The sequence below is a fragment of the Pezoporus flaviventris genome, unplaced genomic scaffold (genome assembly GCF_033815535.1).
Source record: "Pezoporus flaviventris isolate CSIRO_AGI_PZ_B2104156 unplaced genomic scaffold, CSIRO_AGI_Pfla_v1 ptg000007l, whole genome shotgun sequence".
Classification (NCBI taxonomy): domain Eukaryota; kingdom Metazoa; phylum Chordata; class Aves; order Psittaciformes; family Psittacidae; genus Pezoporus; species Pezoporus flaviventris.
Window position 1 is genome coordinate 29,118,096 of NW_026892555.1, and position 12,893 is coordinate 29,130,988.

The 12,893-nt window shown below is 43.1% G+C and overlaps 1 protein-coding gene across 5 annotated transcripts in view; it reads left to right on the plus strand.

Moving 5' to 3' along the window:
• Positions 1–12,893, plus strand: part of TPD52 (tumor protein D52) — a 122,887-nt gene that overhangs the window by 16,200 nt on the left and 93,794 nt on the right. The window contains exon 1 of one of the 5 annotated variants that reach the window (XM_061448241.1): positions 6,080–6,675. The exons of 1 other annotated variant lie outside the window; for it this stretch is intronic. In XM_061448241.1, coding sequence (XP_061304225.1) covers positions 6,504–6,675 — 172 coding nt within the window. In that variant the 5' untranslated portion in view covers positions 6,080–6,503. Of the gene's footprint in view, positions 1–6,079; positions 6,676–12,893 lie in introns of those variants that run through there. 3 more of the 5 variants (XM_061448237.1, XM_061448238.1, XM_061448239.1) reach the window with 3 other exon arrangements.

The following is a 12,893-nucleotide window of genomic DNA, read 5'->3' on the forward strand; positions in this document are numbered from 1 at the left end:
TTTAGCAGGGTGACACTAATAGCTAATTTGTCTACTTCCAAGCTTTTCTTTGTATACAAGAGTGAACTATTCCTGCTGCAGCAGCATACATTCACTTCCCTCTGGGGAAGGCGGATTGTCAGGGAGAAGTGGATGGCTTTCTAAAACATTTGCCAAGAGCTGCTTCTGTGTTAAAGGTCTGAAATCATGTGTCAGGCCCAAGAAGTTGCTCACTCATTCATCTTGTAAGCAAAATGTATTTGTATAAAAGGGACTGACTTACAGGACAAAACTTCGGTATTGTTTTCATGGTGGGGCCTGATATTGTGGAGTGTGAATTTTGGGCTTTTCTGGAGCTGCTTTTCAGAAATGGAAGCTCTGGGATGCAGCGTTGAAAGAGGGAGTTTTGCTTTAAAAGTAGAGCAGACTTGTCTTCTGAAGGAGGCTGGGAGTTGCTCTACTTGAATTCACTCAAGTAAAGCTTTTAATTAAACTATAAGGTTCCATACTAAAACTTTGTTTGAAACAATTCTGTTCTGCGCTACAGCCTTTTCTTCCTCGTCTTTTCCAGGTGTCATCTGGCTCCAGCTCAGTGCTGCTTCTCCAGCTCAGTGCTGCTTCTCCAGCTTTTTTGATAGGTTGAGTCTCTTACCATGGATCAAAGTCTATAAAGAATGGCACTTAACTGGGATAAGCGGCACTTAACTGGGATAAGTCAAACAACTAAATACATTCCTCTAAAATCTACCTGGCAGGATTTTGTCTCTGTTAGTCTCGCTTGGAGGCGTTCCTCTGTATTTGTAGAGTTTGGCCTGACTTCTCCAAAGTCAGTGCAATCCCCTACCTGATCACTGGTTCTGGGGTGCTGGCTACTGTGTCCTCTTGGACTCTTCCCATAGGTTAGAAACAGTTTTCTTCTCTTACTGCTGGAGCTGACAAACATGACTGCTTTGACCACTGTTTGAGAAAACAGTGGTCAAAACTTTGCCATAAGCCAGGGATTTCGGCCTAACAAAAACCTTAGAAGTGCTGAGCAGATGTCTTGTAGCAGAGAATCTGTGGAAATACAGACTTTCGTCTGATAAGAATGGGTTAAGAGGCTTACTGTGGTGTCAGCTTGCCTAGTGGCAAAATACACTGGAACGTGGATCTACTCCCTCACAAGATCTCAGGAAATTAGTCTGAGGAGGAGAGAATTAGTGCCTTTGCTAAGACGTGCATCAGCTGTCAGGAGTGCTGTGGGCTGAGACTTTGTAAGAAAAGATCAACACCAGCAACCCTGTAACCCTTAATGGTAACATTCACGGGGGTTTGTTTTGCAGGGTGATGCATCTTGGGAGGATACTGATCATTCCAAGAGGGTTTTGTTTGGTTGGGGTTGTTTGTCTGTTTTAATATGAGTAAAGGAAGGCAGTATTTAGTCTTAAGAAAATGCTGAAGAAGGTATTTCTATACAAAGAACTATGTTGAACAATGCTGTTGCATCAGGGAGAGCTAGTCCAGAAAAAGTATATGGGGAAGGTTGAAGTAATGAGATTAATATGGTGATGCTGTGTTGAACTCTGCTAGGAGACAGTAAATGCCTAAGCCATTAAGCCACAGTCCACTGAGCATTACTAACAGGGCTGCAGAAGCCTGTGCTCACACTATTCAGCAGCTGCTGTAGCTGTGCAGCTCTGCTCATGTTGTGTACAAACCTTGGGGGCTGAAAGAGGTATCTGCTGTTACAGGGAGGTGAGAGAGCACATTGTGGAAATAGGAGCTTGAGTGTACTAATATGAGGCTTGGTTAGTGTTAGGGCTTCTGTCCTATAGTTTCATGGCTTCTTTCTCTCTTTATGCAGTTTTAAAGCTTTGGATCAGGTGCTGAAAAGCATTACTCATCTGTAAACTGTAAGACTTTGAAGATCAAATTGGTGCTACAGAACCTAGATTGGCTTAAGATGCTTAAGTAGTTTTATAGCTGTTAAAATGGTTTATGTCCTATAAAACTCAGTTGGAGCTGGGAGAAGAGCCTGACTGTTGCTGCCTGATTGGCATCTATGTGGTAAAGATGGGGTGGGGGAAGACCTGGCTGGAAGTACTTACCCCAGCTGCAGTTGCTGGAAAGCTTCCAGAGATGCAAATTCAAACCTGGTATCAGCTGAGCAGGCAGTTGAATCGTACCTATCAAGCTTGAAATAAGAGATTGGATCTTTTGCTAAGCCTCACAAACAGCAAGTGCCTCTTCCTCCTCTTAGGCAACAAATCCTTTCCCTCATCTTCCCTGTCCTTTTTTGATTGCTGATTTAAGTGCTGAAGTAATGTTAGGCTTGCCAAAATTAGGGACTGGTGTACGAGTTTGGCAGATCTGTGCTTAAACTGGACACAAATGTAAGATGGTGGAGGTGGCCACCTAGCAGCAGAACTCTGCCTTGATTAGGCATAGATCTTGTGAATTGGTTATTTAGGTAGCTTTAACCAGAGTATTGTTTGGATCTTGCCTAGGGTAGCCTCTGTATTCTTCCAATCCTGAGCCATTAGTGGTAGCCTTTCCATTTTGTATTTAACTCTTGCTACGAATCACTACTAAATATGTAGCATAGCTTCCCCAAAGCCCTGAGATGGTATTCAGTCATACTTGAGCTGGATTTGGTTTCTTTAGGGAAGGAGAGATATAACTTTTTCATGTGTAAACAAAATACTGTTCTGCTAGATCTAAATGTGGGAAAAGCAGTTTTTCTGCAAGGCTACCATAACATCTTATCCTTGCTTAGCTACCATGAAGGCAGAAGTGCCTTAATACTATCCTGCCTTACTTAAATTGCTGCTAGAACTTTGGGCTAAGGTGGAAGCTGTGGACCTGGGTAGCAGGTGGTATTTGAAGAAAGAATGTTATCTGAGACTAGGCAGGCAAATACCTGGCTAATAGTGTTTGCTCAAACTTAACAGCTTTTCTGGCTGGGCAGGAAGTTCCCACCCTTGTGATTCGGGATTGCTGACTGTTGATGATAAACAGTTACCTGGGAAAGCTTTAAGTACACTCTCTTACCTTAACAGAGGAGATTGCAACATGCTTAACGGTAGGAGTTCTGATGATAACGCTTTGCTGAGGCTTTCCTGAGCCAGTCGGTGACATTTAGTTGAACTTGGCAGTAATTGGTTCAGGCGTCCTTGACAGAAGCTACCTACCTCATGCCTCAAACACCAGCTTCTAAAATGGCATTGATGACTTAAGTACCAACCTCTTAGTTATCCTGAGTTGTTAAGGCAAATAAATACTTGTTCTGGAACAGCAAAAGCTTCAGTTTTAATCTCTATATAGTGAGCAAAACCCCATTGCTACCTGTCTCTGGAGCAGGTGCATCCTTAGGCTTCTGGATCTCTTTGAATACTGGCTTGCAGGAGATACCTGCAGCAACAACCAAAGTACACCTGTAACAATTGAATTTGCTATGCAGGGCAAAGAATAAAGGTACGTGATGCACAGTAAGTGCTCTAAGGCACAGAAGTCTAAAGCCTCAGCACTCAAAAGTATGTCTTGCACTGGGAGCAGTCAATCTTGCAGGGTATGCCAGCTGTGTGTGCTCTGAATTACTGTGAGGAGAAGGAGGAAGGCCATGCAGTGGGATATTTTGGTCATGGGAAAGCCTTTTAGAAAGGCATCATAATGAGACTGTTTTTATAGCATAGAGAAATCTTGATTCCTTCCATTCTCTTGCTATGTTCAGACTGTCAAGAGGTGCTAAACCAAACACTAAAAAGCTTCACACTGCAGAGCAAACCCGTTATTTTTGGTTCCATGTGGCTGCTGTCATCCTTGTCGTACTTTCCTTGGGCTTCCTTGGGGTCATTGCTTTAATTTGGGAAGTCCTTTGGAGAGAAATTAATTCCTCCTCTGAAAGCACCACCAGCAGCTAGCAGAGTCTCTCTTCAGACTGTCTTTAGGCAGTATAGGAGTGCTGCCCTGCTCTGCCCTGAATCCTTGGGTATGCTAAGAAGCTACTGGGAAAGAAGTGGATAAACTGACTGGCAGGGGAATACTTGTCTTCCTAGAAGTGGAGGAGTGAGGGATAACAGCCTAAAAGCTGTGCTGCAGCAGGTTTGGAAGGGCGGATTTCAGTTCTTTCTCCTTACAGCTGGATTGGCTTGTACTTCAGGGTGAAGACCATAAAACTTCCCTAGATGATGAGGAAGCAGCTTGTTGAGGAAGACAGCTTCCTTCATCACCAGTCAGGATTTGACACTGAGCAAGGAGGGGTGCTCCTGTAAATAAACTGCTGCAGGGAAGAGAGCAGGAAGCTAAAGCTGATTTGTTTGGGAGGTGCTGTAGCAATCCAGCTGTGTTGCCACTGTAAAATAGATTAATCTGAGCAGACAGGGTAGTCTGAAGTAAGGAGTGCTTGTATGATCCCTCTTCTGGCAATGATCTTAGGACAGTAATGTTTCTTAAAACTACAAAATTGTCTTGGGTGACTTCTGGGCTTGTGCTCAGGCTGGGAATAAGCCAGGGCAGAAGCAGAATTTGGCCTCTTATGGAGGCCCAGATCTGTAACTTTGCAAATCTTCCCTGTAAGGCAAAGGTGTTCTGGCAGCAGGCGATGGTCCTGCACTTGTCTCTAACCAGGCTAAAGAGTTTGTTCATACATGGTTCTGTCTGCAGCAGTGATGGGCCAGGCCAGTGGTCTTAGACTGGCAATGTAGATGCCTCTGGAGACATGAAACCAACTTTTGCACATAAAGATGCAGGAACAGAACCAGACTTTTTTTGAATGGCTGGTATGGGGTAAAACTGAACACAGTGTATTTAGTGTAAATGACAAGAACGTAAATGTTGAATCCCATAAATGCCCTTGGCCAGGAAACAGTGTTCCTGCTTGCTAGCACAGATGAGCAGATCTTCATAAGGTGTTCTTTTTTGTGTAATGGCTACTTCAGTTGTCATAACCAGCTAGCGTTGACTGATGTTACACTGAGTGACTCTTTGGAGTGAGAAAAGAGTCCTAGTGGATAACCTCACTTCAACTCTTTCTTTGTTGAGCGAGTGATAGTAGAAAACATACCTGATCGCGATCATTTCACCTAACTAGTTAGTATAATGATTGCCTGAGCCTTTTGTACAGAAGGCAGTCCCCATCTGCTAAGTTACGTGAAGAGAGCATGCGAAGCAGAATTGGTAGCTATTCATGTTAGTGTGCTTGGTTAATAGGGAGTATATCATTAGTGTAGCTGTGTTACAATTCTCTGCTGCCTCTGAATGCTGTAACTAGAATCTGCAGCCAAAGCTTTGACCTTTGTCAGGTGAACTTCGAAGTATTTCTGGCAGATGCCATAGCCATGTGTCAGAAGTGCAGAAGGGCATTGTATTTTCTTTTCAGGGGGTTTGGAAAATAGCAGAGACCTGTGTTTCAGGCTCCAATGCTGTCATCATTATGAGCCTGCAGGTAGTCTGCAGCAGCAGCCAATGTAGGTCTGCAGCCTAAAGGAATGGATCTTTAATTATCTGGAAGGTCTGTTTGTGACTGCAGTGGAAATGGGAAGTTTAAAACTTCAGAAGTGATATGCTTTCTTCTCGTGTCCCCAGAGAATACACTGGCCAGGCTCCACATGGGTATGCTGCAGGGCTCCTTCACTTCTGCTGCTTTGAGTGGAGGCTGGTGTAATGTCTGTCATTGGCAATGTCTTGAAACATCACTCTTGCCATGGAGGAAAAGATTAACTTTCATTTGGTCATGTTTCTCTGTGTGCAGGCAGCAGTGAAGAGCCCATCTGAAAGTGTGGGTTGGTAGGAAATTGTTCACTGTGAAGGTGGTCTGCACTGGCTGGTTTATTCACTGACAGAAGCTGACCTTAGAAGTAAAAAATAGAATGTAGTGAAACCCTGGAAAGCTGTGCTAAGTGCTTCTTTTAGGTAAGAAGTCCTTCTGCTTCCAGGGCTAAATCCATACATGCAGCATAATGTTAAATGGCTTACATAAGTTCATCTTTCTTTATCATAAATGTGTCGAAGCATAAATACATTTCATAAGGACAACACATTCCAGCATGGCCGGTTCATGGCATAACTGGCTACTGGAGAAATAGTTACACATGCAGAATTTTCCATTAATCAGAGGAGAAAGTCCTGCACAGATGGTGTATAGGATAGATTATGGCTAGTAATCCTTTTGTGTCCTAGAAGATTAAGAATATCCTGGTGTAGCTGCAGTCAGCTGACCTTTTTTAGCTGAATGATTGGAAGTTCTTGCTGCAGTTCTGCAGAGGACCAGCTTCTTCCAGAAGCCACGGATAGTGCGTTGTGAATGTTTGTCAAAGGAACAGTCTATGTAAGTCCAGCCCTGGTTATAAATTTACAGGAACTAAACTTGAGCCATGTAAACAACAGCAGCTACAAGATGGCTAAGGAATCACTTGCTAGACAGCTCTCCCAAATCTAACAGGGGGGTAAGAGAGATGAATGTTCTGAGAAGGTGCAGCAAGTATCATGTGAAGAACCGGAGTGTGTCTGAATCCTGCTGCTTGGGTTGCCCCAGAACACGAAGATGAATGCTTCGGTGGAAGAAGAGGATGGCTACACGCTCTGAGTTTTCTGGCATGGATCTGTATGAGGATTACAAATCACCCTTTGATTTCAATGTTGGAGTGAACAGAAACTATCTTTACCTGTCGCCTACCATAAACCTTTCTCCACCTGGATCACCTACGCTGTCAAAGTCTGGTAACTTCCTTTCTTCCTTTTCTAACATCCTACATGGAAAGCTTAGTGATCAGTATCTGTAAAAAGGAACTTCTCAGATTAAGAACCTGTAAAACTTGGCTGAAATGCAGGTGTAAATGAAGGGAAAGGTTGTCCTGCTGTTAACTCTGGTAGCTTATTAGCTTCAGCGTGTCAGGTAGGTTATATCCCATGTGCTATATATTTACCAGCTTTACCTTATTTGATATTTCAGTGGAAAGGCATTTTGAGGGAGAGACAAGTGAGCAAAAGAAGGTTAGGAGCAAAACGGCAACTTCTGTGAGAATGAAGCAATTGGCCTATTTTGTCTATTTGTTTATTTTTGGGGGGAAGGTAGGAATTGCATGCTTAGTATGACTTCAGAGCTCTGATACTCTTAATATCTGCCCTTGCCTTAGTACTGAAAATATCTCTGATTAATGAAAATGCTCTCTAAAACCTTTACTCTGTTCCATCCAGCACTTAAAATGCTGTAAATCTTACACATGAAGATTCTGTGCTTGAACTCTCTTGAGGAAGTGGCTGTTGGGGGCTGTTCTGCAGCAGCATTCATATATTGCTTAACCACACTAGTTTCTGGCTAGTAACCTCTCATACAGAACATCTACAGCCATGCCTCTCAACACATCATGGTCTGGTTTTACAACCTTTCTTCCATTTCTGTGTTCCCGGATGTCATCTTCCAGAATAATTTAAAATATAGACAGCTTAGCCCTACTTCAGGTGTGGCAAAGCAAAGTTACAGAGGTGTTGACTTCTTTTTGATGGGCTTGTTCTTTAACATCCTAAGAAACGTGCATACCTTGGGGGACCTCTGTGTGAAGTGAACCAAACTCCTCTGTGAACTTCAGCTAGCGGCTACTTTCACCTCTGCAGTTACGGCATCTCCCACCTCTTCTAAAGGTGGGGGAACCATCCTTTGTATCTGGTGATGCATCACCACGAGCACCAACCTTTGCTGGGTCTTTTGACATTCTTTTTCATAGAATCATAGAATAGTTAGGGTTGGAAAGGACCTTAAGATCATCTAGTTCCAACCCCCCTGCCATGGGCAGGGACACCTCACACTAAACCATATCGCCCAAGGCCTTGTCCAGCCTGATCTTGAACACTGCCAGGGATGGAGCATTCACAACCTCCCTGGGCAACCTGTTCCAGTGCCTCACCACCCTAACGGGAAAGAACTTCTTTATATCCACTCTAAACTTCCCCTGTTTAAGTTTTAAACCATTACCCCTTGTCCTGTCACTACAGTCCCTAATGAAGAGTCCCTCCCCAGCATCCCTATAGGCTCCCTTCAGATACTGGAAGGCTGCTATGAGGTCTCCACACAGCCTTCTCTTCTCCAGGCTGAACAGCCCCAACTTCCTCAGCCTGTCTTCATACGGGAGGTGCTCCAGTCCCCTGATCATCCTTGTGACCCTCCTCTGGACTTGTTCCAACAGTTCCATGTTTTTTTTATGTTGAAGACACCAGAACTGCACACAGTACTCCAAGTTGAGGTCTCACAAGAGCAGAGTAGAGGGGCAGGATCACCTCCTTCGACCTGCTGGTCATGCTTTTTTTAGTGCAGCCCAGGTTGGCTTTCTGGGCTGCAAGTGCACACTGCTGGCTCATGTTAAGTTTCTCATCAACCAACACCCCCAAGTCCTCTGCAGGGCTGCTCTGAATCTCTTCTTTGCCCAACCTGTAGCTGTGCTTGGGATTGCTATGACCCAGGTGTAGGAGCTTGCACTTGTTATGGTTAAACTTCATGAGGTTGGCATCAGCCCACCTCACAAGTGTGTCAAGGTCCCTCTGGATGCCATTTTCCTTCCAGCATATCAACCGAACTACACAGCTTGGTGTCATTGGCAAACTTGCTGAGGGCGCACTCAATCCCACTGTCCATGTCAGCGATGAAGATGTTGAACAAGACCGGTCCCAACACTGATCCCTGAGGGACACCACTTGTCACTGCTCTCCAATTGGACATTGAGCCGTTGATCACAACTCTTTGTGTGCAGCCATCCAGCCAGTTCTTTATCCACCAAGTGGTCCACCTATCAAACTGATGTCGCTCCAATTTAGAGACAAGGATGTCGTGTGGGACAGTGTGGAACGCTTTGCACAAGTCCAGGTAGATGACATCAACTGCTCTACCCCTGTCCATCAGTTCTGTAGCCTCATCATAGAAGGCCACTAAATTGGTCAGGCAGAATTTCCCCTTAGTGAAGCCATGCTGGCTGTCACCAAGCACCTTGCTGTTTTTCATGTGCCTTAGCATGCCTTCCAGGAGAATCTGCTTCAAGATTCTATCAGGTACAGAGGTGAGACTGACTGCTCTGTAGTTCCCTGGGTCATCCATTTTCCCGTTCTTGAAAATGGGGGTTATATTTCCCCTTTTCCAGTCATCAAATTTTTCATTGAGTTTGAATGATTATATGATTGGTGTTTAGGAGAAGCCCGAGCACTTTCTCCGCTCAAGAAATATGTCTCTTTTGGCTTTTTCACTGAGATAAAGGGGAAGCACTTAAATTAGATCTTTCTTGTATATAGCAGAATAAATATCCTCTGTAGTACTGTACATTACTCAAGTGTTGTAGGGATCTTATAATCTTGTAACAGCTTGTTCTCCTGAACTCTAAGAAGTGCCATTTTTCTTTAGCTTTGCCAAATGTGTAGTGATAGCTAAAATTCTCATTCTGAGTGTTTGACACAGAATATGTCTGTCTAAAGATAGAGCTGTGTGAAGGCTGGCCCTCCCCCACACCAAGAGCTGCTCATGTGAAATGACCAGTACTTCCTTAAACTGCTGATGTTTACTGCTAATCTCTGAATTCAGGCCAGGAAGAGGTAGGAAGTTCTGGTCATAACAGAGCACGAACTTGGGTTGAAACCAACCACAGCAAACCCCAAACCAGAAAACCTGAGTGTGAACTGAATGACTCTAATGCTTTGCCTACCCCAGCAGAATAATAGGGACTTAACTGCCATTTCCCGTAATGCAATCTCTGGAGTCCTAATCAACCAGCTTGTTCATGTCTGATTCATTTAAGTAGATCTAATAAACTGCTGGGATAATGTGTTAATCTTACAGACACCTAAAAACTGACCTTAAAACTAGGTATGTTTTCTGAATATTAGGTAAGTCTTCCCAGTTTTTTCCCCAGTAGAATTTTTACCCTGTTTAAAGATTTTGAGATGTGAAATGCTCAGCGAAACTTGCAGAATACCAAATTTTAAGTCCTTTGCAACTCGTAAAGGTGCAAGAGAACTAATGTAACAAAAGGTGACAAGTTAAAAGCCAGTAACAACAGTTCTGCTGGTTAGCAGAGAAGACCACACATGAGAAATGCTCTCTTAATAACATGGAGCTCAAGTGTTTCCATGTGTTGACTGACTGCCATTTCCCTTTTTTTTTGCCCCACACCCCACAAAAATACCTGACTTGGCTGTGCACCTTTCCGTATAAAGCTTGCTCAAGTCCAGGAGTCAACTGTCAGCCCTGGTTTATGATAGAATGATAGAATGGTTTGGGTTGGAAAGGACCCTCAAGATCATCTAGTTCCAACACCCCTGCCATTGGCAGGGACACCTTCCACTAGAACAGTTTGCTTAAAGTCTCATCCAGCCTGGCCTTGCACACTTTCACAACTTTGGACATCCACAACTTCTCAGGGCAGTCTCTTCCAGTGTTTCTCCACCCTTATAGTAAGGAATTTATTACTTATATCTACTCTTTTTTAGTTTATAACCGTTATCTTTTGTCCAGTCACTAGGACGGGGTATATTTGGTTTGTAGCCACACCATTGTTGAGGTGTGTGGGTTATCTGTGTAGATAACTGCTGCTTGGCCTTCATGTAGCAAAAATGAAGTGTCCTGCGTGTATTGACGTGAACTGAAGAATGAGAGCAAAGTGATCAGAAAGGTGAAGAGTAGCAGGGTTAGAGGGAGGTGCCAGGATAAACAGTGATCAGATATTTGCATACTTCAAATGGAACTAATGAAAAAGTTATAAATGGGAGTGGGGCAGGCAGTGAGGAGAGAAAGGCATGGTTAGGTGTACAGGGTGAGGTATGGAGGGCTGTTAGTAGCAGTGAATTCTTTTCTTCCTAAAGGATCTAGAAATGGGAAGGGGAGGAGAGATCATGCCCTTGTTTCTTAACATTGTATCTTGAGTTCAGTGTAGGCAACCAGCAGCACAAATTCCTTTAAAACGCTGCTTTTCCAAAAAAGAAGTACATTCCCCAGGCAAAAACTATTACAGCAGGAGACAGTCCAGCATGATTTCCTGCTGCTGGATTCCCTTGATCTATTTTTGGTGTGATAATCCAGATGACTCTTTGTAACCAGATTGAACAGGCTTTCCTGTGGATGTGCTAATGCTCTTGGAGTCAGTGTGGTCTTTGGTACTTACAAACTTTCTGAAATGGCTTTTGCAACAACGAGCTCTGTAGTCCCTGAAAAGCCTGCGAATGGAGAAGAAGGCCAGGAGCCAGAGGCTGATGTACCAGGGGTCATAGAGTGCGAGGGAAAAATGCAGCTTAAATTGTTGGTTTTCCTTCAGTCTTACAAGTCTGTGTAATGAGTAGGATAAATAACAATTTGACAGAAAGGTATGGCATTCTTAACAGTTCGATGTTAAGAAAAAGAAATATATAGAATCATAGAACAGTTAGGGTTGGAAAGGACCTTAAGATCAATTAGTTCTAATCCCCTTGTCATGGGCAAAACAAAAATGACCTGATTTGTTCTGAGATATAAGCCATAAGCCTTTTTTTTTTTTTTTTTTTTTTTTTTGATGCTGCCGTGCTATGCTTTGGTTTGGGCATTAGACTCAAACTTTTTTTCTGCCCTAGATTACTGCCAGAAAATAATGTATTGGGAAGCCTGTAGGAATGATGTTGTGTTTGTGTAGAAGACAGACATAAATCTCTGGGAAAACATGTAGGTTTCAAAAACTAAACCCCATTCTGCATTTATTTGTTTTCTCTATGCTTCCTTCTCACTGTGCTCCTTGGTAACTTACCATTTACAAATGTTCTGCCCATGCAGCAGTGTGCTTCTAGAGGGAGAAGCCTGCTACTGTATATCTCTGGACCCAAATACAGGCTCAAAACATGTTGTTTTGAAAAGAATTTGTGGGATTGAGCTTTACCTGAGTACAGTAATTTGATCAAGAACAAGCCTCTTAGGCTTGAGAGCTGCTAGGAGCATTCTTCATAGGATACATACAACTAATTACAGACACGCAGAATCTTTCTTCTCCCTGACTTTTCAGTTGATTGTGATGTAGCTATTAGATACCAAGCCTCACAGTGAAATCATAGTGGTGGTCTCATTGCACATGAATGAGTTCTTAAATTCCCAGACCAAGTGGTAGTATGGGCTGCCATCAGAAGCTGCTGAAATCAGGATGGCTTGTATGTGGTTAATTACTATACTGACTAGTAAGGTAACATTACTTAATATGTCCTCAATTTATCTGATTTATATATTTATGTAAATACATATACACACATACACACACCCACTCTCTCCTTACACACAGTCCTCATGGTTTGTGTGGGGCTTTTTTCCCCTCTCATGTTAATTTTTATTTATTTATTTTTTATTTAATGATATATAAAGCTGTTTTTTCTCTTGAATAGAGAATTAGTTCTGGGAATCCACAAACCATTCCAGCATGCAGCCTCTTTGCAAACTGGTCTCTTTGCCAATTAGAACAGGATCCCTTACTGTATGTTTAAGCGTCAGCTACAAAGATTTGGAATAGTAAATCTTTAGCTGAAAGATTTGTTTGTTGCATTAAAATGTGTTCAAAGTGATCTTACTGCAAGGACTAAGAATAAATAATGAGCACATCATGGCAATACAAATAATATTGTTCTCCTTCCTGTCCCTGAAGCTATGAAGGTGAAAACTGAGGATGGCCATAGGGATGTCTGGGATCCATACAGAGGAGTTTAGCAGAGTTTTGGTTTCTGGATTTAGATTGGGAAGAGGCAGCACTGTGAGTGAATACACATCCTCATCAGTCCCTTTTCAGTACTCCATCACTTTCTGTGAAGCGATTGCCTTTTGTTCCCAAGTTCCTTTTCCAGGCTTATCATCTGTCCAGGTGCAAAACAGCAGCTTACTTCTAGTTCTACCATATCAGTGACTTTCTAGACACAGTGGTCCTGCTTACTCGGGATGGAGAGGTTGAACAGGGTAT